Here is a 26,492-nt window from a genome sequence, read left to right as displayed (position 1 = left end):
GCTGAAACGGCTTTTTGATGACATACAGACACACAATAACCCAACAAAACTATTGAATATTTCAAGATATTTCAAGACCACAATCACTGGCAAGTTTGATAGATCCAGAATGGCATCGTTGTTGAGTATTTAGCATCCAGTCAGTTTTGCTGCGCAGAATAATGTATGGAGTGTGTGACGCCTCAGGGGTTTTTCAGCACTGTCTGCCCCTCCGGAAAACGGAGGCACTCCCAAAGTAAACGGACCCAATCCCAAACCGAAATTACAATTAAAATTCCCAAAATATAAAAAATTTTTTTTTTTTTTTTTAAGAATGAAGTGTCTTATAACTTGTGTGACTAACCAGTGTTTGTTTTGGTCAAAAATATCTGCTATAAGGTTTTGACTGTTCAGTTCTTATCTCAGAGTGTAACTGTAACTGAAAAACAAAACTGCAGTACTTGAATTAACATTGAACATGCCCAATATTGCATCTGTTTATATAAAGAATACAAAATAACAAATAAAAACAAATTTATTTGTTAAACCACTGAATTATTTAAGCATGATTAATTCACAATTTTTTCCCAAATGAGCCATTTCATCGATGCAAAAATTCCCAAAATGACCAATTATGTTGATAAACAATTCCCAATTTGGTCAGACTCCTTTTCCCAAAATAGGCAGAAAAACCCCTGCGCCCAGTGCTTGACAGACCATCTAAAATATTAAACAAAAGAAAAATCTATAAAATACACATTTATAAGGCAATATCCTATGTTTATGTAATCACAGCTTTTTTACAATATGAACCCGTTTACTGTAGTACAAAATGATCCAGAACAAGTTTAAATATTGTTTACAAACATTCACAGTTTGGTACGAAAACAATTGAGTACGAGTTGAAATATTGTTAACAATCACAGCGTATCTTTAGTTTACATACCAAAGAGAGAGGATCTTTGAATAATCATGTAGAATATTCTTCAGAAATATAACCAAAACGTTAAATACATGGATACTGTTTTTGTTTAAATAGTTTTAATGAATAGCCAATAAGCAATAGATAGAACTTATCGCAAAATCTGCAAAAAATTGCTATGTGACGAAAGCAGTTCCTGTTTTAAAAAAGGTAATCTTAAACAATACATTGATATTTTATGTAACCAAATACAATAATTACCAACCGATTTTTTATAAATTAAGTGGTTTGAGGCCTAATCTATATATAGTGATTTGTAACCTTTTATATGAAAATAAATTAGAATTGAAAAAGTGAGTGCAGACGAAGTTAAAACCAGTTAAAATTAGCTAAAATGCTGAAAAGTTAAATCGCAATAACGTTAAATTTGTCAAATAAACGTGTTCCTCGTGGATAACAACCGCAACTTACCCAACTATTGCTCATGATCACGGGTAAAACTGCTTTCTGAGAGCGAATGGTAAATGCGTCACGAATTCTGACAAGTAAACAGTACTGTACGGTGTTGTTATTTACAGGACGCTGTATGCGCAGTGGTAAGCTTCCCATTTAACATTTGAGAGCTCAAATAACGCCGATGTTCATGAATTCAGCGAATCAATTTTTTAAACAGTTTTATTTATTGATTTGAGAGGATAATAATAACATTTAGTTGTTGAATTTATAGAATGAAATAAATTCGCAACTAAACAAACGGAGGCAGAACATGGACAAAATAAGTATACAAGGGAGGTAATTGCATCGCGAAAATATATGTCGCGTGTCGCAAAAAAATTTCAGATGCATCCCTTGTCTATTTTTTTGGTCTAAATTTCCATATGTATGAAAGGTCAACGCCTGCTACGCGGGCTTTTGCCCGTATAAGTATGCAAATAGGCATGGGATAGAATATTTAGTTAGCCTGTGGAATTAAGTATCAAGCACTTCTAAAGACCCATAACTCACAATCTGAAGAAATCATGACGCAATTTTCCCCAATTTAATTTTTTTTCGCTCAAATTTTTGCATATTGGCATGGTACTAATACATTTCCTGATTGGGCAAAAAAATAATTTGTGTAAAAAAAAGAAGAGCAGATCACTGTAACCTAAGTTCCCAACTGTAAGGAAAGTGACTTATTGTTAGAAGCAAAGTTAATCACTTGTTCCTAAATGTGCCAAACTGTAAGACAGAGTTACTTAGAAGTGTTTAAGCTAGTTCTGTCTTGGTAAAACCTGAATGATTAGTTAGCAAGCTGAACCAATTACTTGCCTAACAAACTTGCAATTATCCATTTTTCTTTTTAAGAAAGGTCCTTACTTCTTAAATACTTCCAGACCGAACTTCAAACCACAAGCGTTTGAATTCTGTTCACAGGCAACTAAAGATGAGATCACTCAGTCATACAAGCAACTCAGTAGAATCTACCACCCTGATAAGCATCAGGATCCCGTGAAGAAGAAAAAGGCAGAACAGGTCTTCAGCAAGATAAAGAGGGCCCATGAAGGTAACTTTTGGGGGAGCAGAATGATTATTCCCATATAGAAAAAACTAATAATAGTAATTAGTTATATAAAATTAAATTATTCTTGATTTTTAGCTCACCTGTCACGAAGTGACATGGTGAGCTTTTGTGACCGTGTGATGTCCGGCGCCCGTTGTGTGTGCGTGTGTACGTTCGTCAACAATTTGTTTGTGTAGACAGTAGAGGTCACAGTTTTCATCCAATCTTTATGAAATCAGAATGTTCATCTTGATGAAATCTGGGTTTATATTGTATTTGGGTCATCTGAGGTCAAAAACTAGGTCACTAGGTCAAATAATAGAAAAAACGTCAACAATTTGTTTGTGTAGACAGTAGAGGTCACAGTTTTCATCCAATCTTTATGCAATTTGGTCAGAATGTTTATCTTGATGAAATCTGGGTTGGGATTGTATTTGGGACATCTGGGATCAAAAACTAGGTCACTAGGTCATAAACTAGGTCACTAGGTCAAATAATAGAAAAACCTTGTATATACAATAGAGGTCACACTTTTCATCCAATCTTTATGAAATTTGGTCAGAATGTTTATCTTGATAAAATCTAGGCTGGGATTGTATTTGGGTCATCTGGGGTCAAAAACTAGGTCACTAGGTCAAAAAGTAGGTCAAATAATAGAAAAACCTTGTGTAGACAGTAGAGGTCACAGTTTTCATCCAATCTTTATGAAATTTGGTCAGAATGTTCATCTTAATAAAAGCTGGGTTGGGATTGTATTTGGGTCATTTGGGGTCAAAAACTAGGTCAAAAACTAGGTTATATAATATAAAAACCTTGTGTAGACAATATAGGTCGCAGTTTTCATCCAATCTTTATGAAATTTGGTCAGAATGTTTATCTTGATGAAATCTGGGTTGGGATTGTATTTGGGTCATCTGAGGTCAAAAACTAGGTCACTAGGTCAAATAATAGAAAAACTGTCAACAATTTGTTTGTGTAGACAGTAGAGGTCTAAGTTTTCATCCAATCTTTATGAAATTTGGTCAGAATATTTATCTTGATGAAATCTTGGTTTGGATTGTATTTGGGACATCTGGGGTCAAAAACTAGGTCACTAGGTCAAAAACTAGGTCACAAGGTCAAACAATAGAAAAACCTTGTATAGACAATAGAGGTCACAGTTTTCATTCAATCTTTATGAAATTTGGTCAGAATGTTTATCTTGATAAAATCTGGGTTGGGATTGTATTTGGGTCATCTTGGGTCAAAAACTAGGTCACAAGGTCAAAAACTAGGTCAAATAATAGAAAAACCTTGTGTAGACAGTAGATGTCACAGTTTTCATCCAATCTTAATGAAATTTGGTCAGAATGTTCATCTTGATAAAAGCTGGGTTGGGATTGTATTTTGGTCATTTGGAACAAAAACTAGGTCACTAGGTCAAAAATTAGGTCAAATAATAGAAAAACCTTGTGTAGACAATAGAGGTCGCAGTTTTCATCCAATCTTTATGAAATTTGGTCAGAATGTTTATCTTGATGAAATCTGGGTTGGGATTGTATTTGGGTCATCTGAGGTCAAAAACTAGGTCACTAGGTCAAATAATAGAAAAACTGTCAACAATTTGTTTGTGTAGACAGTAGAGGTCACAGTTTTCATCCAATCTTTATGAAATCAGAATGTTCATCTTGATGAAATCTGGGTTTAGATTGTATTTGGGTCATCTGAGGTCAAAAACTAGGTCACTAGGTCAAATAATAGAAAAAACGTCAACAATTTGTTTGTGTAGACAGTAGAGGTAACAGTTTTCATCCAATCTTTATGAAATTTGGTCAGAATGTTTATCTTAATGAAATCTGGGTTGGGATTGTATTTGGGACATCTGGGGTCAAAAACTAGGTCACTAGGTCAAAAACTAGGTCACTAGGTCAAATAATAGAAAAACCTTGTATAGACAATAGAGGTCACAGTTTTCATCCAATCTTTATGAAATTTGGTCAGAATGTTTTTCTTGCTGAAGTCTGGTTTGGATTGTATTTGGTTAGTCAGGTTAGCGATTCAGGGCCATCATGGCCCTCTTGTTTAATTCAGTGGTGTGGCTTCAAAGGGCAGTAGGGGGGATTATGTTTCACAAACACAGCTCTTGTTATCTATATTATTCACCAAATAGTCAAAGCTATGCAACTCACCCAAATTAGATGTGTGACTGCGTAATGCTGTGTCAATTACAGGTATTATCATTTATATCACATTTGGTCAAGGTAAATGTGCAGCATCTCTATTTACTGTATCTCCTATGCATATTCAATTGGAACTGTACACATGTCTTTTGGGTTACAGTGTAAGATTGCTTTACATGTTCCTTAACTGACCTGCAATTTATCAGAATTATGGTCCTGTTTAGTACTTAAGAAAATTCAGGTTAACCCTACATATCTCTATATTTATATCAAATATTGAAGTAACTTTAACGTATGAGTTAAGGATTGTGATGAAAATTAAATGATCAAGACCTTTACTCTTGTTTTCAGTTTTGACAGATGCACACAAAAGAGTTATATATGATCTGTATGGAGAGAAAGGTTTGGAGTCGTACGGACTTGAGGTACACAATGTTATTAGCCTCATCCTTTGAAAACTGTGCTTAATGCATGGGCGTTAAGTGTCATCTGCACAGGCTTATCAGGGATGACATTTTAGTTTTTGTGTTAATTTTTGTTTTAATGAAGCCTCTTCTTAGAAACAATCCAGTCTAGGTGATTAAGCCTTGTCGCTGAATAGCCTTCGCTGACAGCACAGGCTTATGTTGGACAACACTACCCACATGCATTAAGCCCTATTTTCCCAGTGCAAGGCTCAAGTTTAATTAAAGACGCTTAGAAAACCTGACCCACCAACTACCAGGTGGTTCTTGTTATGTGAATTTTCATGGGCAATTGTTAAAAGTCGCTGTCACTGGACATGGCTTTTTTCTAGGGATGGGAACGATTATCTGGATATCCAAATACTGTTCAAGTATCCAAATCGTAAAAGAGAATTCGAATACTGGATTAAACGATATTACCCCTGTTGTTATGCACACTATGTTCCTCATCGTATACTTCGACGTTAATCTGTATACAAGACATCACTGACAGACTGACATTAATCCGTTAATTAGTTGTTGCTCAGCGAGTGCCCCTGCCAGTTCCCGATCGCCTTCGTGATAATGGCCGAATTGCCAACTTGCGTCGCCGTGTTTTGTTTTATGGTCCTTACTTCCCGATAATTGAAACCAATTGGCTACTTGGCTTCAATCGATGGGTGCAAAAGTATCGAAAAATTATCTCTGCCAAATCAAATAAATGTTCTGTCAATATTTATCTGTAAAAAAAAGGAGATTACAAATCGCGATTTCTCAAACTCCTTAAGTATTTTGGCAGTTCCGGCAACATCGGTTCCGATTGAGCGCGTGTTCTCGTCGGCCGGCTTGGTACTTCCCAAGCTAAGGAACAGACTAAATCGCGACTTAGTAGAAGCAATTATTTTCATGAACGAAAACCTTAGGTCAGTGCATCTTAGCGAATGCAAATGAAATTGAACTGAATGTATCAACTGTATGTAGAATGTATATAACGTAGTATGCTTTTGTTTTAGTTTTACGATGTGTTTTTTAAAAGAAATTACGTATTTTGCAACTTTGATATTGTTCTTATAAATAAAATAATTGAAATAAAGAAATCATATAAATGCATTATATTGTTTGTTATTCTGTAAACAATGCAAATAAACGTATTCACAGTGTTGTGATGATGGTACAGCCTTTTGTTTACTTACAAAAGAATACAGATATCCGGATATATTCGGATAGCGGTAACGGTTATCCGGATAGCGATTTCGGATATGATTCCCATCCCAATTTTTTTCCTTTTTTATTAGAATAATGCATTTGTATCTTAGAATACGTTAAATCCCATGTTAAGAAAAGCAAAGGACAGGCTGAAAATTTTTGTTAAAATCATGCAGTTTTTCCCTAAATCAAAAGTTACTATTGGTTGAGCCTTGTTCTGGGAAAACTTAATTCATGTGTATTACCGACAAGTGTTGTCCAACATTAGCCTGTGCAGTTCACAAACGCTTATCTGGGAAGACATTTCCAACTTAACTGGATTTTCGCTTCCTTTAAACAAAAAAAAACCACCGTAAAAGCAGACTGCACTGGCTAATCTGGGATGAAACTTTACCCACATTCATTAACCCTTACAGCGCTGGAACCGAATTTTAAAGGCCTTTGCAAACAGTTTGGATCCAGATGAGACGCCACAAAACGTGGCGTCTCATCAGGATCCAAACTGTTTGCTATTCTGATTGTATTCTTTGAAAAAAATCGAAGAAAATGCTAATTTTAGAAATTCAGCAGACGACATTTGAGCAGATGACAAATTTCCCAGCATGCAAAGGGTTAAGCCCACTTTCTCCAGAATGAGGTTTAAATTATTACACACATAGATTTTCTTCCATGAATTTATTACTGTCCAAACTCTCCACAAAGTTTAAAGTTGTTCTGCAGATAGAAGCCATAATAGGACAGTTTTAATTGTAAAGAACAAGATATTTGGCTGCAGCCATGGTTTATTTTAATACATTGTTAAATGTCCAACAATAGGGTCAAGATGGTCTATTATTGTAACCCACTGTATATATACTCTATTTTCACTACATTGTATGCTTTATATACTGTGTGTAAAATGGCTGGCAAAATTTCATTTTTAGCTCATCTATTTTTTGAAAAAAAAATATGAGCTATTGTCATCACCTTGGCGTCGGCGTTGGCGTCGGCGTCCGGTTAAGTTTTGCGTTTAGATCCACTTTTCTCAGAAAGTATCAATGCTATTGCATTCAAACTTGGTACACTTACTTACTATCATTAGGGGACTGGGCAGGCAAAGTTAGATAACTCTGGCATGCATTTTGACAGAATTATGTGCCCTTTTTATACTTAGAAAATTGAAAATTTTGGTTAAGTTTTGCGTTTAGGGCCACTTTTCTCAGAAAGTATCAATGCTATTGCATTCAAACTTGGTACACTTACTGACTATCATGAGGGGACTGGGCAGGCAAAGTTAGATAACTCTGGCGTGCATTTTGACAGAATTATGTGCCCTTTTTATACTTAGAAAATTGAACATTTTGTTTAAGTTTTGTGTTTAGGTCCATTTTATTCCTTAAGTATCAAAGCTATTGCTTTCATACTTGCAACACTTACTAATTATCATAAGGGGACTGTGCAGGCAAAGTAATGTAACTCTGACTGGCATTTTGACAGAATTATGTGCCCTTTTTATACTTAGAAAATTGAAAATTTGGTTAAGTTTTGTGTTTAGGTCCACTTTATTCCTACAGTATCAAAGCTATTGCTTTCATACTTGCAACACTTATTAACTATCATAAGGGGACCGTGCAGGCAAAGTTATGTAACTCTGACTGGCATTTGGACGGAATTATGGGCCCTTTATACTTAGAAAATTGAAAATTTGTTTAAGATTTGTGTTTTGGTCCACTTTACCCCTAAAGTATCATACATATTGCTTTCATACTTGGAACACTCACAAACTATCATAAGGGTACAGTAAAAGGACAAGTTGCATAACTCTGGTTGTCATTGTTACGGAATTATGGCCCTTTTTTGACTTAGTAACTTTGAATATATGGTTAAATTTTGTGTTTCGATCCACTTTACTTCTTAAGTATCAAAGCTATTGCTTTCAAACTTCAAATACTTTCATGCTATCATGAGGTAACTGTACCTGGCAAGTTGAATTTTACCTTGACCTTTGAATGACCTTGACTCTCAAGGTCAAATTATTAAAATTTGCTAAAATTGCCATAAATTCTTTATTTATGATTAGATTTGATTGATACTTTGACAAAACTTCTCTTACCTGACATACCACAATAGACTCCACCCAAACCATCCCCCGTGCCCTCCCCCCCTCCCCCCTCCCCCTCCCCCCCCTCCCCCCCCCTAATTTTTTTATTTTTTTTTAAGATCGTCTCACAAATGACCACCACACCCTCACACTATACCCCCCCCCCCCCCCACCCCAACCCCCCCCCCAATTTTTTTTTTTTTTTTTTTTTTTTTAAGATCATCTCACAAATTACCACCACACCCTCACACTATACCCCCCCCTCCCAATTTTTTTTTTTTAAACGGTTATGTTTGAAATACCGTCCAATCATCGCACCCAAAAAATCCCCCCCCCCCCCATCCCCCCCCCCCCGATTTTTTTTTTTTTTTTTCCCTTTTTTGGAAGATAATGTAATAAATGTCCACAACCCCACACTATACACCCCTCTTCACTCCACCCCTCCCTCCTTTGTGATTGAAAATGAGAGTCCCTTCACCTTTAAAAAGAAAATAGATGAGCGGTCTGCACCCGCAAGGCGGTGCTCTTGTTATAACTATGTATGTGTCAACTTCTGAGCAATGACACTTCAAATATAGCTAATAGAACTATTGAAATGAAGTCTGGGAAGCAATGATCAGTTTAATTGATAATGGATAAATATGACAAAAGCAAATGATTTATAGGACATAGCAAACACCGCCTGCATTTGATTTTTTTTATATAATGTTTAACTTGATTGCATGAATTTCCATTAACAGTTGGAAAATCAAACCAATGTCTGATTAATTATTAATGACTTCTTGATTTTCCTAGCTTAATCTCACATGGTCAATCAAGATACATAGGGTATAAGAGTGAATGTGGGTTCAGACGATGGTATATTATTTGCCTTGCTGATGTTTGCAGATCGTATCGCGGACTAAGACACCGGCAGAAATCATAGCCGAATACAAACGTATACAGGAAGATGAGGAACAGAAGAGGCTGGAGCGACGAACCAATCCTCATGTGAGGGTTAACCTTTACAGCGCTGGAACCATTTTTGAAGGCCTTTGCAAACAGTTTGGATCCAGATGAGACGCCACAGAACGTGGTGTCTCATCTGGATCCAAACTGTTTGCTATTCTGATAGTATTCTTTGAAAAAAATCAAAGAAAATGCTAATTTTACAAATTCAGCAGACGACATTTTAGCAGATGACAAATTACCCAGCATGCAAAGGGTTAACCTTTGGCTGCTCAGAAGCAAAATGACCATGGCTATATGCAACCAGCATAAAACCTGAACAGTCTGCGAGTAATTCACAGTCTGTTCAGGTTTTATGCTGTTTGCTGCTCATCAGTATCTAAGGGATGGAAATAAGGCTTTATAAGTTGTATCTTGTAAGAAATGTCTTTGATTTAAATAGATTTCTTAGTGAGTACAAACACATACAATTTTGTACCTGAGTAATAAACAATTTATTCTGAAACTACTTATTGTTACCACTTTTTGTCCTTATTCTTGTTTCACCGGGTAAAATGAAAGTGAAGTATTAGTACTTACATACTTTCGATTCCCTTTAGGATCTTTACAGATTATTTCACTAGATCTTAAGGATGATTTATTTTGCAATAAATGAAGTTTGTAGGTGAATCGGATTCAGAAGGTACCTATTAAGTGTCTCACTATAGATTGTCACAATTTGAAAATGATGCATTGGAGCTGTGTCTTCTCTTGGTGTGGAAAGTATTTTGTTTATATTGACAGCTTTAATTAAATTGCCTGTGAAAAACCATCTTGAGAATGCCCCTCCAGCGCTGTTTATGTTCTGGTCCTCTAAAACTTAACTTAACGCGTACATCATATTCATTACACCGTAGCAAACTTAAGGCATTTTTATTGTGCCCAACAAAGGTGTCTGTGATGAAGAAACAACTTTAGCATTTAATTTCACTTTAAACGATTAACAATCTTTTGGAAGTTAACATTTTACTTTATATCTTACATTCTGCCATAAAAGGAAAATAATCATTGAATTAAATTTTTTAATGTTTATCTTTAATTCTGCTATTTTCAGAGCTCAGTGGAGATGGTGATTGATGCAACGTCACTCTTTGAAAGAGATGAATATGCGTAAGTCATTGGGCTCCTTATTTGGCCCCTTTGGAGAATGGTGTACATCGTTTTTTCAATGATAAAATATCATGTTTCTGCACCTAATCCAACAGTTGTTGTTTGCTCTTTAATAAATTTGATGACAATTGTTCATTTGTGGTTATACTATCTTGCTGAGTAAAATATCCATCAAACTTTGGCAGGGTATTGTGTAAAAAATTGCTTTACAAATAACAAATGTTTGTTTACCACAGTTTTCCCACAGTTTTCATCCTGATGTTACTAAAAAAAATTTGAACTAGAAATGGCGTGGCAGAGGCCGACGCGTATCCCCACACCGCATGTTTGACCCAGGGGCGCTCCAGGGTTCATAATGGGGCCATGCATAGTTGAGATTGACCGTATTGTCATAAGAGAAGTTCAGTATCAATTAGAAGTAAATCTGTGTAGAAATGAAGAAGTTATAGTAAAAGGCAATTTTGGGTGGGTGTGGCCTATGTGGGCAGGGCCCCCCAGGGTTGGTAATAGGGCCATTCATAGTTGAGATTGACCGTATTGTCATAAGAGAAGTTCAGTATCCATTTGAAGTGAATGGGTGTAGAAATGAAGAAATAATATTAAAAGGCAATTTTGGGTGGGTGTGGCCTATGTGGGCGGGGCGCCCCAGGGTTGGTAATGGCGCCATGCATAGTTGAGATTTACTGTATCATCATAAGAGAAGTTCAGTATCAATTTGAAGTAAATCTGTGTAGAAATGAAGAAATTATAGTAAAAGGCAATTTTAGGTGGGTGTGGTCTATGTGGGCGGGGCGCCCCAGGGTTTGTAATGGGGCCATGCATAGTTGAGACTGACCGTATTGTCATAAGAGATGTTTAGTATCATTTTGAAGTAAATCAGTGTAGAAATTAAGAAGTTAATGTAAAATAACATTTAAAAAAATGAGTGAAAATCTATGACCCACTCAACCCCCATAACTTTTGAACCAGGGGGCGCCCCAGGGTTGGTAATGGGGCGGTGCATAGTTGAGATTTACCGTATTGTCATAAGAGATGTTCAGTATCAATTTGAAGTAAATCTGTGTTGAAATAAAGAAGTTAATGTAAAATAACATTAAAAAAGAGTGAAAATCTCTGACCCGGCCCCAGCCCAACCCCCATAACTTTTGACCCAGGGGTCAGATCAAAATTCCAAATAGTGCAGGGTCGCACATATGCTCATAGCTACCATGTTTGTAAGTTTCAAAGTTCTAGTGCTTTTAGTGTAGGAGGATATAGTGGCCACGACGGACGGACAGACGCCGGAGATAACCACAATATCCCCACGCTTTTCAAAAAGCGTGGGGATAATCACAGAAATTGGACTTGAAACAGTTTTTGCTCCTATTGTTCAACAATTTCCAACTATAATTAAAATGTCCTCCTTATAAAACCTTAAAATAACCCTTGTTATTGCGTCAACAGTTTCCATCTAATATTTATATATTTATCTGAAAGTTGTCATTATTCTAGAAGGGGAATAAGATAGATTTAACCTAGAAGGGCTTGAGATTGCTTTAAAATAGTAAAGTATAAATATTGCTTTAGACCTAGAGGGGGGTGACTCGACACACAGTTTTCTTCTTGTTGCTTCAAAAAATCCCACCTATCGATGATTGCTTTAAACCTAGAAACAATTTTTGCAGTGAGTTCTCAGACTCCATGCCAGAGATCAACTCCCTGACAGTGTCACAGTCTGTTGAATGTCCCCTCACAAGTCAGGACACAGGCATCATCAGCTGGAACGTCAACGCGGCCAATGGACGGGGAACCGGCAGCTTCACCACCACGTACAGACGCCTGCTGGCCAACAGGGGAACCATACAAGTGAGTAGTGGTAGGGGAACCATACAAGTGAGGAGTGGTAGGGGAACCATGCAAGTTAGGAGTGGTAGGGGAACCATGCAAGTAAGGAATGTTAGGGGAACAATACAAGTGAGTAGTTGTAGGGGAACTATACAAGTGAGTAGTGAGACCTCAGTAGCTGGGTTAGCATTCCATCAAGATATGAGCCTATGTCTGGGAAAACAGGGCATAATGCATGTGCGTACAGCGTCGTCCCAGATTAGCCTGTGCAGTTACAAGGTACTATTTTTAAAAAGAATCCAGTCTATGGGGAAAGTGATGTTCCTGGATAGCCAGTGCAGACTGTAAAGGCTTAATTTAAATATAGGGATCTGACATGCAGACTTAGACTTGGAGTTTATTTAGGGCCAGTTCGAGTAAGGTCAGGGTAACTGCTACCAAAAATAGAAAGAAGAAAACAAAACATGCTAAATAATTATCCCCCACCAAAGGCTTAGGAATTAGCAATGGCATTATCTGTATAGTAGTCAGTCCGTCCGTCTGTCTGTCCCAAAATTTATTTTTGGCGGGGGATATCAATTCAACAAATTTGCTTGTTTAAGTTTGGATTTGAGATTGGAGATATTGTGTTTAATTTTTGTTTTGTTTAGGTAGCTTTCTTGTATATCTGGCTAGGGATTCTATTTGGGACAATTAGGGTCAAGGTCACTGCTACTAAATCATGAAAACTGTTTGAACCCATTTGTTTTAATGCAAGTTGTGTTCATAAATTTTGTGTGATGGTATTTTACATGCAGACCTTGCAAATGATTGCATTTTGGGCCAGTTTGAAAAAGGTAAAGGGCACGTTGACTTAAAAGATAAAACCTGTCTGTGCTCAATATCTTGAGTTTGGATGGAGGTATGGCCCTGGAATTGTGTGTGTAGATAGCATGCATGCAGAGCTTGCTTAGGTTTGCACACTTATTTAGATTTTACATTGAATTCTGCTTTCATGCCATTGTCATGTTGCTATTTCTGTGGTTATTTTGCAAACAAAAATGGGAAATAGCTTTAAAAAACATTATGATATTTAATGTCGTAATATAAGCAACAAAAAGATGTCATAATGCTGCAGTGTTTGCTGCTTTTAAAGCGGGTATATACGATTTTGTCAAATATTCATGAATTTATATAAAATGTGTACAAACTTACTATATATATATTTCAATATAAATTAAAATAAAAGTTGAGAAAAACATGTGTGGAAAAATGTGAAATAAGCCAGATATTAAATTCTAAAATTGAAAACGGCTGTACAGCCGAATTCGCCAGCATGTATACCATACATGTACGATGTGAATCTAAACTTAGTTTAACGGTTTATTTGAATTCCTGCAACGATATCTATTCATACGACACACGAACACTAACTCTGATCCTAATACAAAGACGAATGCTTCGGTTATTGTAGGAAAATATGCACGTCACAATCGGCTCGGGGCGCTAATTTGTCTTTGCTGCATTTTATGAAATTCGGCTTTAATGTATAATTTTTCTTGCCTATATATGGTTATTGTATTAGTTTTATCAATATATTACAATTTAACACATATAAAAAATCGTATATACCCGCTTTAACAAGTTAGCTTTACTGCTTAGCCCAGTTAATCCAACTAGTAGAATCTTAGTTTTTACCACAGGGTGCACCGTATTTTATTGCACATGGTTTAAGTTGGTCAATGCAGGAAGGAATGGTGATTGGTTGAAATAATCATTCTGTGTAAACAGAACTTTTTATGCTCCCGTAGGTAGGATGGCATAGAGCATTTGAACTGTCTGTCAGTCTGTATGTCTGTCCGTCTGAAAACTTTAACATTCCCATCACTTTTGCAATATTTAAGATAGCAACTTGATATTTGGCATGCATGTATATCTCATCGATCTGCACATTTTGAGTGGTGAAAGGTTAAGACCATCCTTCAAGGTCAAAAGTAAAAAAGAGTAAAAAATAAAGTCAAAGTGGTGCAGTAGGGGGCATTGTGTTTCTGACAAACACATCTCTTGTTGTTATGTATTATTATTCATTCTTCTTTTCAGGCTGCTTTGCAGTTTGGCAATAAAGATGATCTTACATTAAGATGGTCACACAATGTGAACAAGAATTGGTGAGAAAGTGGAGAAAACATTTAATGTTTCATCAATACATTATTAAAGCTGATTGTTAGGTTTTGATAATGTGGTTACTGTCGTAGAAAACACTGTGCTTTGCAGATACGAAGGGAAAATCGACATACATTGTCAAATATGCACCTACTTTATGATTATGAGACAGATAAAAACATGTTGGTTTGATAATGAAATAATATGCACTTTTGGTAAATTATTAATATCATGGAAATCAGCTGTTTCTTTATGCTATCTTAACATTATGATCATTTACTTTATGATTGGCGTAAAGTGATGCCATTATTAAATTTGGCACAATGCAGTTATGAAATTTGGCCATGGCCATTATGAAATTTGCTTCAATGCCATAATAAAATTTGCCACAATGCCAATATAAAATTCACTACAATGACATTATAAATTTGGAAGAATGCCATTATGAAATATGGCAATTTTCATCAATGAGGATTAAAGTAGAAATAAGATAATTTTCAAGAAACAAAATAATTATTTGCATATATACTACAAATAAGGTATACATATCTCATCTCATCCCACCCATGTGATATGTTTGTACACTATTTCAGTGTCTTCAAGTTGCACACTAGATTGGCTGCTTTCTCTGATAATGACACATTGAAAATCACAGTGGGATTTGGTGGAGGTGAGTAAGGACATGTGCGAGCTTAATGGAGATTGATTCTTTTTTAATTTGCTCTTAACCCTTTACCACTAAGATATGTATTTTTACCCATGTGTAGTCCCTTAGAAAGTTATATTTAATTAAAGACCTTTCTTACTAGATTCAAGTTTTTAAATTCTTCGTTTCCAACCCTTAGATACTGATGAGCAGCAAAGAGCATAAAACCTGAGCAGACTGTGAGTTACTCACAAGCTTTTCTGGTTTTATGCTGTTTTCACATAGCCATTTTCACTTTGCTTCTTAGTGGGATAGGGTTAAAATCTGTTGTTAAACTTTTAATATATTTGTATGGATGTTTCAGTAATCTTCCTTTGTTGCCAAGGTTATTTAGCTTAAATCGTCTATTAATTTTTTGTGTGAAAGTGTCGTCCCAGATAGTAGCTTATGTTGTCTGCACAGGCTGTTCAGGGACAACACTCTCGGCTTGTATGGTACTTTTGGTTTAGAGGAAGTATCTTTTTAGCGAAAATCATGTTTTGCAGAAAGTGCAGAAAGTGTCATCCCTGACAAGGCTTATCTAGGATGACACTACCCACATGCATTAAGCCCTGTTTTCCCAGAGCGTGGCTCAAATGGAAACATTTTTAGTCCCTTACCGGTTTCACCGGAGGGACTTATGGTTTGCGCTCTGTGTGTCTGTCAGTCCGTCAGTCTGTCACACTTTTCTGGATCCTGCGATAACTTTAAAAGTTCTTTTTTTTTTTCCTGAAACTTTAAACATGGACAGATGGCAATATAGAGATTATGCACATCATTTTATTTTGTTCCTATGTCAAGAATTCTGGTTGCTATGGCAACAAATAGACTAGAAATATTGCTGAAAATGGGAATTTTTATTACCATCTACAAGGCAAACTTAAAAGAATTACGTCCCTTGAAAACAAAGGGAGACAATTATATAACTGCTTCATGTGAGATAGGGGACTTTTATTGCTTTGGCAAAAGTCTTGTTATTTTTCTACCATTCAGGTTTTGTGTACGTGTTTGACAAAAACTGGCAGGGTAGGATCCACTACAACGTGTTGCCTGTATCCAGTCTCAGCACTGTGCTCGTGTACAACTCAGAGAGACGTCAAGTGGTCATGCAGATCATGGTAAGAGGACAATGTCTGTGTGTCTGTCTGTCTGTTTGTTTGTGAGTTTGTCTGTCTGTCTGTTTGTAAGTTTGTCTGTCTGTCTGTTTGTGAGTCTGTCTGTCAGTTTGTGAGTTTTTCTGTCAAACTGCTGGTGGCGCGTATGTCTGTGTGTCGGTTAGTAGTGTTTGTTTGTCATTCTGTCTGCTTGGTTGTGGTGCGTTTGTCTCTATGTATGTCTGTGGTGTATCTGTCTGTTTTTCTGTTCAATATAATTGTCTGTCTGATGACTGCTGGTTACTTGGCAACTTTCAAACCCTCTGTTGAATATACTTCATTTTGTTGTCTGTCTGACCATCTGTTTAATTACAATCTGTTACTTTATCAGTCTACGCAAAAGTGTCAAATTAAGTACTGGCCATGAGGTTTTGTAATAAATTTTGTCACGATCTGGAAGTAATGTGCTTGATGAATGTGCGTAAAGTGTCGTCCAAGATTAGCCTTCGTCCCCACAGGCTTATCATGAACGATACTTGTCCTTTTTATGGAATTTTTTATTTAAAGGTGGTCTCATCATAATAAAAATTGTCCAAAGGTTGAAAGTGTTGTTCCTGGAAATGGAATGCACAGGCTAATTTTGGACAACACTTTATGAACATGCATTAAGACCTGTTTTTCCAGAACGTGTCTCAATTACAGGACTTTGTCAGGTACCTTATGCAGTTTTTACTGGTTTTGTTCAAGCGTTGAGAGAATTTCGTATAACCAACATCTACTAATCCAGCCTTTGGTTCAAACATAGAAAATTGCAATTTGATTTCACCCTCAAGCAGTATCCAGTTGAGTTCACTGGACATATGAGGTGAGCTCTGGAAAAACGGGGCTTAATGCATTTGCATAAAAAGTGTCCCAGGTTAGCAATTCTATCTGCACAGGCTAACTGAGGACAATACTTCACCAGATTAGCAATTCTATCTGCACAGGCTAACTGAGGACAATACTTCACCAGATTAGCAATTCTATCTGCACAGGCTAACTGAGGACAATACTAAACCAGATTAGCAATTCTATCTGCACAGGCTAACTGAGGACAATACTTCACCAGATTAGCAATTCTATCTGCACAGGCTAACTGAGGACAATACTTCACCAGATTAGCAATTCTATCTGCACAGGCTAACTGAGGACAATACTTCACCAGATTAGCAATTCTATCTGCACAGGCTAACTGAGGACAATACTTCACCAGATTAGCAATTCTATCTGCACAGGCTAACTGAGGACAATACTTCACCAGATTAGCAATTCTATCTGCACAGGCTAACTGAGGACAATACTTCACCAGATTAGCAATTCTATCTGCACAGGCTAACTGAGGACAATACTTCACCAGATTAGCAATTCTATCTGCACAGGCTAACTGAGGACAATACTTCACCAGATTAGCAATTCTATCTGCACAGGCTAACTGAGGACAATACTAAACCAGATTAGCAATTCTATCTGCACAGGCTAACTGAGGACAATACTTCACCAGATTAGCAATTCTATCTGCACAGGCTAACTGAGGACAATACTTCACCAGATTAGCAATTCTATCTGCACAGGCTAACTGAGGGACAATACTTCACCAGATTAGCAATTCTATCTGCACAGGCTAACTGAGGACAATACTTCACCAGATTAGCAATTCTATCTGCACAGGCTAACTGAGGACAATACTTCACCAGATTAGCAATTCTATCTGCACAGGCTAACTGAGGACAATACTTCACCAGATTAGCAATTCTATCTGCACAGGCTAACTGAGGACAATACTTCACCAGATTAGCAATTCTATCTGCACAGGCTAACTGAGGACAATACTTCACCAGATTAGCAATTCTATCTGCACAGGCTAACTGAGGACAATACTTCACCAGATTAGCAATTCTATCTGCACAGGCTAACTGAGGACAATACTTCACCAGATTAGCAATTCTATCTGCACAGGCTAACTGAGGACAATACTTCACCAGATTAGCAATTCTATCTGCACAGGCTAACTGAGGACAATACTTCACCAGATTAGCAATTCTATCTGCACAGGCTAACTGAGGACAATACTTCACCAGATTAGCAATTCTATCTGCACAGGCTAACTGAGGACAATACTTCACCAGATTAGCAATTCTATCTGCACAGGCTAACTGAGGACAATACTTCACCAGATTAGCAATTCTATCTGCACAGGCTAACTGAGGACAATACTTCACCAGATTAGCAATTCTATCTGCACAGGCTAACTGAGGACAATACTTCACCAGATTAGCAATTCTATATGCACTGGCTAACTGAGGACAATACTTCACTTTAAAAGAGTTGCGTTTAAAGGAGGTCTCTTCTTAGCTTAGGCGGAAAGTTTCGTCACCTGATGGTATCGGCTAGTCTGGGATGACAGTTTATGCATGTGCATTAAGCCCTGTTTTTCCAGGCTCATATGACAGCACTGTTTTCCTTCATTTTCAGCTTAGTCCCATGAACAGTTATATCCACGGGGGATACACACACAAGTTTGAGAACCAGGAAGGGGATGTCTCTGTAGTTGCCAGGTAAAATTTAGTTGTTAGGAAAAAGTGTTGCTAGGGTAACATACTGGGGCATATCTATAGTTAAATGGTCCTTAACATGTTGCTATTTCTTTCTGAAACGTTTGCAATAAAGGTTCAGTCGATAGTGTCATAAAAATAGGTATAAAGTTTTCATTAAAGAGTTCACTACGCAAATGTTCCCAATTCGTGTTATTTGGCGTGAATTTCTCCCAATTGGTTCGTTAACGGTACTTTTCCCAATTGGGCAAAAAATCGCTGCTCTATATGAGCCTCCCTTTGGCAAAACAAGGCATAATGCATGGTGTTAAAGTATCGTCCCAGATTAGTGTGGGCAGTCTAAGATTGTGCATTAAGCACGGTTTTCCCAGTAGTTCTTTTTTTATTTTCTGCTTACAGAGTGGGAACCCAAGGCTTCTTGGTGCAAGCTGGAGTGGAGAAAAAGATAACATCATTCAGCACAATAGGGGCCACGTTGTCCGTAGGGGTCCCCACAGGGGTAGCTGTAACTGTCAAGTAAGTGTACACAGATGGTCATTTAAATCAATGTTGCTTAACCCTTTACCACTAAGATACATGTACGTATTAAGACGCATTTATAGTCCCTCAGCATGTTAAATTTAATTAAAGACATGTCTTTAAGGCTTCAATTCCAATCCTTAGATACTGATGAGCAACAAACAGCTTAAAACCTGAACAGACTGCAAGTTACTCACAGGCTCTTCTGGTTTTATACTGTTTGCATGTAGCCATTTTCACTTTGCATCTGAGTGTGAAAGGGTTAAAACGTTGGGGAAGCTTCTGATACAGTCTATGTTTAGGACTATTTATTCTAGCTTGATTGCATCTTAGAAAATTCCTTAATAAAATTGTTATGAAACATTCTGCTTTTCTTTTATATTTGCTTAATGATGAATTGTCAAAGGTTTTATTTAAGCAATTATGTTAAATTTAATATATTTATGCTCCCTCAAAATTTTTAGGGGGAGCATATAGTCGCTGCTTCATCTGTCCGTGCGTGTGTCTGTCCGTGCACAATTTTTGTCCAGTCTATTTCTCAGCAATTAATGACCGGAATTCAATTAAACTTTATGGGAAGCTACATTACCAAGAGGAGATGTGCATATTATCAGCCAGTTCTGGTCGGATGATTTTTCACAGAGTTACGGCCCTTTGAAATTTTCTATAAACTACATATTGTGCAATTCTTGTCCCCCCAACTACTGACTGGAATTCAATGAAGCTTTATGGGAAGCTTAACTACCTTGAGGAGATGCGCATGCTTTTTGTGGGTTCTGGTTAGATGATTTATTTAGAGAGTTATGGCCCTTTGAAATTTTTAAGTTGCTAAACCATCCATTGTATTATTTTGTCCAAAGTTATGCCCCTCAAGACATTTCCTTTACTCTGAATATGTAGTGCAATATTGTGACAAAAAAATCTGTGAGGAGCATCACCCGTCTCCGAAGGTTTCTTGTTTGTGTATTTGTACATTTTAAAAAATTATATGTTACATAAAACAAATAAATATTACTTTATAGAAAAGGAAGTCATGTAATCAACATTGTCGTCTTCTTTTTTCTGATTTAATATATTGGTTTTGTTTGCATGGTGATCAAATTTATCTAAGAATGTTCTGTATTAAGTTTCAGGTTATTGTGCAGACCAAATAAATTTACTTAAGTTTGAAAAACTCATGATAAAAATCGCATAGGTTCAATGAAATAAAATGGCATTTTGTGATGGTTTCGAGGCCAACACAGTTTCATTGTTGTTTTGATTTTTCAGATTGTTTCGAGGCCAGCACAGTTTAGTCGTTCCTATCAATCTATCAAGCGAGATTCTGCCGTCTGCTGTGTTTTATGGCACCATAACTCCCATTATCGTGTACATGGCCGTGAAGAAACTGATTGTCAACCCTTTTCTCACGCAGCAAAAAGAGAAGTAATAGTTGTAGTAGTTTTCATAGGTCTTTGGGTGAATTCTGGGTTTTATCCAAGGTCGAAACATAGTCTTGAGTGTAAGTTTGCTTTTCAAATAACTTGGCAGAGGTACAAATGCCCAGGTGATACACGTAAGGCCAGGTTGAATGTCGCAATTTAAGGTCAATGGTGAAATTTATATGAAATAAATGAAATCTTTAATCTTTCTTACAATGGCACACTACTTATAAGCTTCTTTATTGAAATGTGTATTCTAGTGTTTTGTAATCTTAAAAAAATCTGTATAATAAAATTTTCCAATTTGCGTCTTTTGAGAATTTAATTTTTACGTTCTAATTACTTGTCACTAAACATGTGGATATGCATTTTTGTTAGTGATATCCATACTTTCAAGAAGCAAGTTGTTAAGTGTTACAACTTTTTCAAATTTTGCCATAAAACAATTTTTATATTCCTGTCTCAGCCATAACTTTGCCATAAATTGATGGATTAAAAAAAACTTGAACAAATGTTAACCATAATTAGACAACGTGTCACACATAGCACCGTCGCCCTACTTTAAAGGTTAGGGTCACACTTAACGATCTAAGGTCAAATTTTTCAATTAATCAGCTTGTCCAGATTTGGAACTTTGTTATTCATCATGCAATTTCAAACAAACTTACCACAAATGATAACCAGATAGCATTTTGCGTGTAGAATGCCTCTTTTGACCTCAAAGGGCAATGTCACACTTTGAGATCAAATGTTAATTATGGATTTTTTAAAAACACATGTAAACCATCATACCACAATAGATTGTGTTCCACACCGGTCCCCCTACCTCAAATGTCAATGTCATCCATAGAGTTCAAAAGTTAAATTGTACCATAGCACAGCCTGTTTTTGACATGAGTGGATTTTTAAGACTGAATTGAAATGTGGGGCATCAGTGACGTTTGGACCCATGTCTTGTTTCTTTTGGAAATCTTTGACAGCAGTTTAGAAAGGGGTGTCAAATCTTGTTCTGTTCTTTACCTGCCAGAGATTTGGAGCGTAAGAAAAACGAACACCAGGAACGTATGCAGGAAAAGAGGAGGGAAGCTGAGGCCATGGTAGGTTGTCATGGTAACAATCACAAAAAATATGTGTTGGGCTCTAAGAAGACGGGTCAAATGCAGCAATGTGTGTTAAGTGTCGTCCCATATTAGCCTGTGCTGTCTCCAAACAGGCTAATCAGGGACGATACTTTCCGCTTTCATAATATTTTTCACAGAGTGAGACTAATATTGTGTTTTGGGCCATTGTCTAAAAAACAAGTAAGGGTAGGGAGTCTTTGGACAACTCCCCTTAAACCGTTTAGCAATCAAATACAAGTGGATAATGATAGGATAATAATAATTATGTAAAAACATAAATGAATCCGAGCCTGGTCACATGACGTATGTATGAGGAATACTGTAAATGTATAAAAATTCGTATAAAATTTCGTGGTTTAATAAAAACTGATTCGTTGACACGTAATTTCGTCGATTTCAAATTAAAAACAACTAATTTGTTGATACGTAATTTTGTGGATTTCAAATTTTCGAGGAAGACTGACCGTCATAATAATTAAACTTTTATTAAAACAACCAGAGTAATAACGAAGCATAATCTGCTGATCTGTGTTGACAGCAATACTTGAGGTTCATGTGCACTGAAGCGTAAAAGTGTTGCCGATAATTGTCAATAAGAGCGATAAAATGGCGCACTTGTGGGTCCCCGTTCGCTAATTGCCATCAATGTTGTTTTGACAATATTTGCAATTCTCAGCGCAATCAGTCCCCTAGTTGTAACAATTTAGTAATAAGATCCCCAAAATACTCGTGTGAAAACCTGTATTTCTTATTTCTCTTTAAACTTTAATTGGCACTAATTGACACGACTTAAGTGTTTTATTAATGCACTCGATGGTGAACAAATTGATATTTTATGTTAACACACTACTCGTTATTCATACTAAGTAATCATTAACATCGAGTTCTTATCATACTCATACTAATCATAAATATCTTAGTTCAAACATATATAATTTATGTCAAATTGGTGGAAAATAACAACAACATTTTAAATTAGGAAATATTTTAATTAGTCGAGATATAGTGTAATGTGACCTACTGAAGTGAAGTGAACTATTACAAAAAACAAATATCTCTGATTTAATCGTTGGTACTTGAATTCATGGTTCAGCGTACCAACGAAATCCACGAAAATTCGTACCACACGAAATTAAATGGTTTTACAGTAGGTTATAAAATCTCTGGTATAAATGCCCACCTTGATCACACACAAATTCTTTATTTGAGACCATGTTAGATCTTAATCACCTATGAAACATGAGTTAAATACTGTTACAAACTGTTGGAAAAAATAATTTAAAAAATCCAATCTACAAACACTGTTTTAATTTGCTGTTAGTTGCAAGTTGTTTGGGATGTGTCTAGTGCATGCGTGCAGACAGTGTAGCAATAAGTAACTTGCCATAAATGTGTCACGATCTGGTAATACTGGGCTAAATACATGTGCACAATTTGTTTTCCCAGATCAGCCAGTGCAGTCTGCACAGGCTAATCAGGGATGACACTTTCCACCTGAATTGGATTTTGGTTTTAAAAAGATTTTTTTTAAACAAAAAATTGTAAAAACAGGGAAAGTGTGGTCCCTGATAAGCCTGTGAGGACTGGACAGGTGTCACGGTACAGGTGACAGGACAGGTGTCACAGTACAGGTGACAGGACAGGTGTCACGGTACCGAACTTAAGCGTGGTGGGTGATTAGGTCCGTAAGCTGTGTTAGTTCACTCGGAAGATCACTCGAATTGCAAGCAGGAGGTCCCAGGTTTGAGCCCCGGACTTGCTGCACACTTTTTATGACCGGGTGACACAGACTAATCTTAGATTTCACATATGCATGAAGCCCATTTACCCAGTACACGGCTCAAAAACAGAACCACCAGCTAAAATAAGGTTTCTCTCCTGCTAGCTTGCCTGCAGCCAAGGTTTCACGTTGCTTACATTTGCTGTCATCTTTAAGGTGGAGTTAATGCGAGAGACTGTAGAGAGAAATATTGAGATGGAGGAGAGAAAGAACGGGCTGATCATCACCACGGCAATATACGGCAAACTGTCTGCAGAGAATCCAGGGTACGGCAGGCTTTAACCCTTTTCCACTCAGATATGTGTTTAGACGTGTTTGTAGTCTCTTAGAAAGTTATGTTTAATTGAAGGCCTTCCTTACTAGATTCAAGTTTTAAAGGCTTCATTTCCAACCCTATATCATATTATGATACTGATGAGCAGCAAACAGCATAAAACCTGAACAGACTGCGAGTAACAGGTTTAATGCTGTTTGCACATGGCAATTTACACGTTGCCTGTGGGTGACAAAGGGTTAATTGACATGTTTGTGTGTATTTATGATCATAACTATGGGGATAAAATCAAAACTTACTGAGTTGTTGCTCTGTAGTAATGAGTATCACTTTGATGATATATGTGTAACTTTGTTTGCAGTGAATAGGGATAGTTAAATATATGAGTCGTGTTCTGAGAAAACTGGGCATAATGCTTGTGCGTAAAGTGTCATCCCAGATTAGCCTGTGCAGTCTGTACAGGCTAATCAGGGACGACTCTTTTGGCTTTTATGACATTTTTCGTTTAAATGAAGTGTCTTCTTAGCAAAAATCCAGTTTAGGCGGAAAGTGTCGTCCCTGATTAGCCTGTGAGGACTGCACAGGCTAATATGGGACGACACTTTACGCACATGCATTATGCCCAGTTTTCTCAGAACATGACACATATAGTTTTCTCTGTTGTTCTCTGTTGTCTTTCATATATAAGATAATGGCTACACATTAGAAAATGTGTGAACTTTGTTATTAAGATCATTACATCTTTAAAGATGGTAAACTGTTCACAATGAACTCAAAGTATAGCTCATCAACATTTACCTGGCACTCTTTATTTCCATTTGGGTAAATTATATGCTGGATTGTTTCCTTTTATTTGCAATGTGTTTTGTTTGTGCAACATGTATTAGCTGAGATTTAAAGCATCCCATTAAGAAAAAGAAGTTGTTTAGTGTAACTGTATCTTCCAACATAGAGGTCAGGCCCATGTTAATGTTAGCAAGGGATAGTAGAATTGATGAATCCTCATTTATTTCTCTGTACTGTTTCAGAGATCTTCAAAGTGAAGACTGTATAGACGTTACTTTACCACTGCAAGCCCTGGTCAAAGACTCCAAACTCATATCACCTGAGAAAAACACCATGGTAAGCCACCACCGTATATCATACTTCTGACTTACATGTACGGGGACCTTTTCACAGATTTTGGCATGTTTTAAAGTTGTTCATTATTTGTTTAAATTGATAAATGAATTATAAACATCGGAACTAAAGATCTCTAGTGTTAAACGAAAATAAAATTAAAGACAGACAAAAAATGTAGGCACACCTGAACTTGAATTATGACCCTTGAAGTAAACGACTAGCGTCTATGCCATTCTGCCATCAGTGCATGCTGTCATATTTCTAAATGTTCTTTATACTTTATGCAAGCAATCATAGTAACGTTACAAAATATAACAATGACAACAAAACAGAACTTGTCAAATTATACAATATTTTTTTGGTTTTAACGCTTTATAATTTTGGGGTTTTTAAATCATCAAAAGATGCATATAATGCATATTTAAGAGCATGGTTAATGTTCAGTATTACTGTTGCAAAATACATAGCTACAACGAATATTTTCAAATCTGAAACATTTTTTTCAATTTTGTCAATTTATGAAAATGTGAAAAGGTCCCTTTAAATATCTTTCTAAGTGACCCATAAGTGTAATCTTATGGTACTCGTATTCATATATAGGCAAAGATAACTTTAGGTCGACCTTGAGCTTGTCTTGGACAAAGAAGGGAAACTGGCTACCCAACACCAATCTGTAGCATTGTGTTTGTCAAGCATAGACTCTTGTTTTGTAACGTGTTATCAATAGTGATTATTGTCTGAAAAAAATCATGAATTTGGTAACAAATACTCTGAATCTACTAACCGATTTTTTTTAATTTTCCAAATATAAAAAATAAAAAATTGTTCAAACAGAAATTTTGTGTTTGTAAATATATAGTAAAAATCTTTTGATGGAATATATGTTATTATAATAAAACGGAACAAAATTGTAAGAAATCCTTTTTTAGCTTATCTATTTTTGAAAAAAAATTATGAGAGCTCTAACGTCATCACCTTGGCGTCGGCGTCCGGTTAAGTTTTGCGTTTAGGTTCACTTTTCTCATAAAGTATCAATGCTATTGCATTCAAACTTGGTACACTAACTTACTATCATGAGGGGACTGGGCAGGCAAAGTTAGATAACTCTGGCTTGCATTTTGACAGAATTATGTGCCCTTTTTAACCATCCCACCCAAGAACCCCCCCCCCAAAATTATTTTTTTTTTGCATTTTTGGGGCATTTTTGGAAGATAATGTAATAAATGACCACACCCCCACACTATACACCCCTCTCCACTCCACCTGTCCCTCCTTTGTGATTGAAATTGAGATAGGTCCCTACACCTTTAAAAAGAAAAATAGATGAGCGGTCTGCATCCGCAAGGCGGTGCTCTTGTTTTCATTAGTGACTGATATCTGATAAAAACAGGCTTTTGAGAAAAAAGTCTGTCCAGTGCAATATTCATATTGAGTGAACAGAGTTTATGGCATAATTTACTTTCAAGTGATAATTATTTACTATTTCTCAA

The 26,492-nt window shown here is 36.5% G+C and overlaps 1 protein-coding gene across 6 annotated transcripts in view; it reads left to right on the top strand.

The window, feature by feature from the left end:
• The window catches only part of LOC127847414 (dnaJ homolog subfamily C member 11-like), a 313,717-nt gene that overhangs the window by 5,036 nt on the left and 282,189 nt on the right, over positions 1-26,492 (top strand). The window contains exons 2-15 of one of the 6 annotated variants that reach the window (XM_052379306.1): positions 2,318-2,447; positions 4,955-5,028; positions 9,221-9,322; positions 10,374-10,429; positions 12,094-12,274; positions 14,333-14,400; positions 14,989-15,065; positions 16,074-16,198; positions 18,686-18,768; positions 19,165-19,281; positions 20,554-20,709; positions 21,733-21,802; positions 23,763-23,872; positions 24,909-25,002. In XM_052379306.1, the coding sequence (XP_052235266.1) occupies positions 2,318-2,447; positions 4,955-5,028; positions 9,221-9,322; positions 10,374-10,429; positions 12,094-12,274; positions 14,333-14,400; positions 14,989-15,065; positions 16,074-16,198; positions 18,686-18,768; positions 19,165-19,281; positions 20,554-20,709; positions 21,733-21,802; positions 23,763-23,872; positions 24,909-25,002 (1,443 nt within the window). The remainder of the gene's footprint in view (positions 1-2,317; positions 2,448-4,954; positions 5,029-9,220; positions 9,323-10,373; positions 10,430-12,093; positions 12,275-14,332; positions 14,401-14,988; positions 15,066-16,073; positions 16,199-18,685; positions 18,769-19,164; positions 19,282-20,553; positions 20,710-21,732; positions 21,803-23,762; positions 23,873-24,908; positions 25,003-26,492) is intronic. The other 5 variants (XM_052379305.1, XM_052379307.1, XM_052379308.1 and 2 more) reach the window with 5 other exon arrangements.

Source organism: Dreissena polymorpha, chromosome 10 (assembly GCF_020536995.1).
Source record: "Dreissena polymorpha isolate Duluth1 chromosome 10, UMN_Dpol_1.0, whole genome shotgun sequence".
NCBI lineage: Eukaryota > Metazoa > Mollusca > Bivalvia > Myida > Dreissenidae > Dreissena > Dreissena polymorpha.
This window is presented reverse-complemented; position numbering and strand designations above follow the sequence as displayed.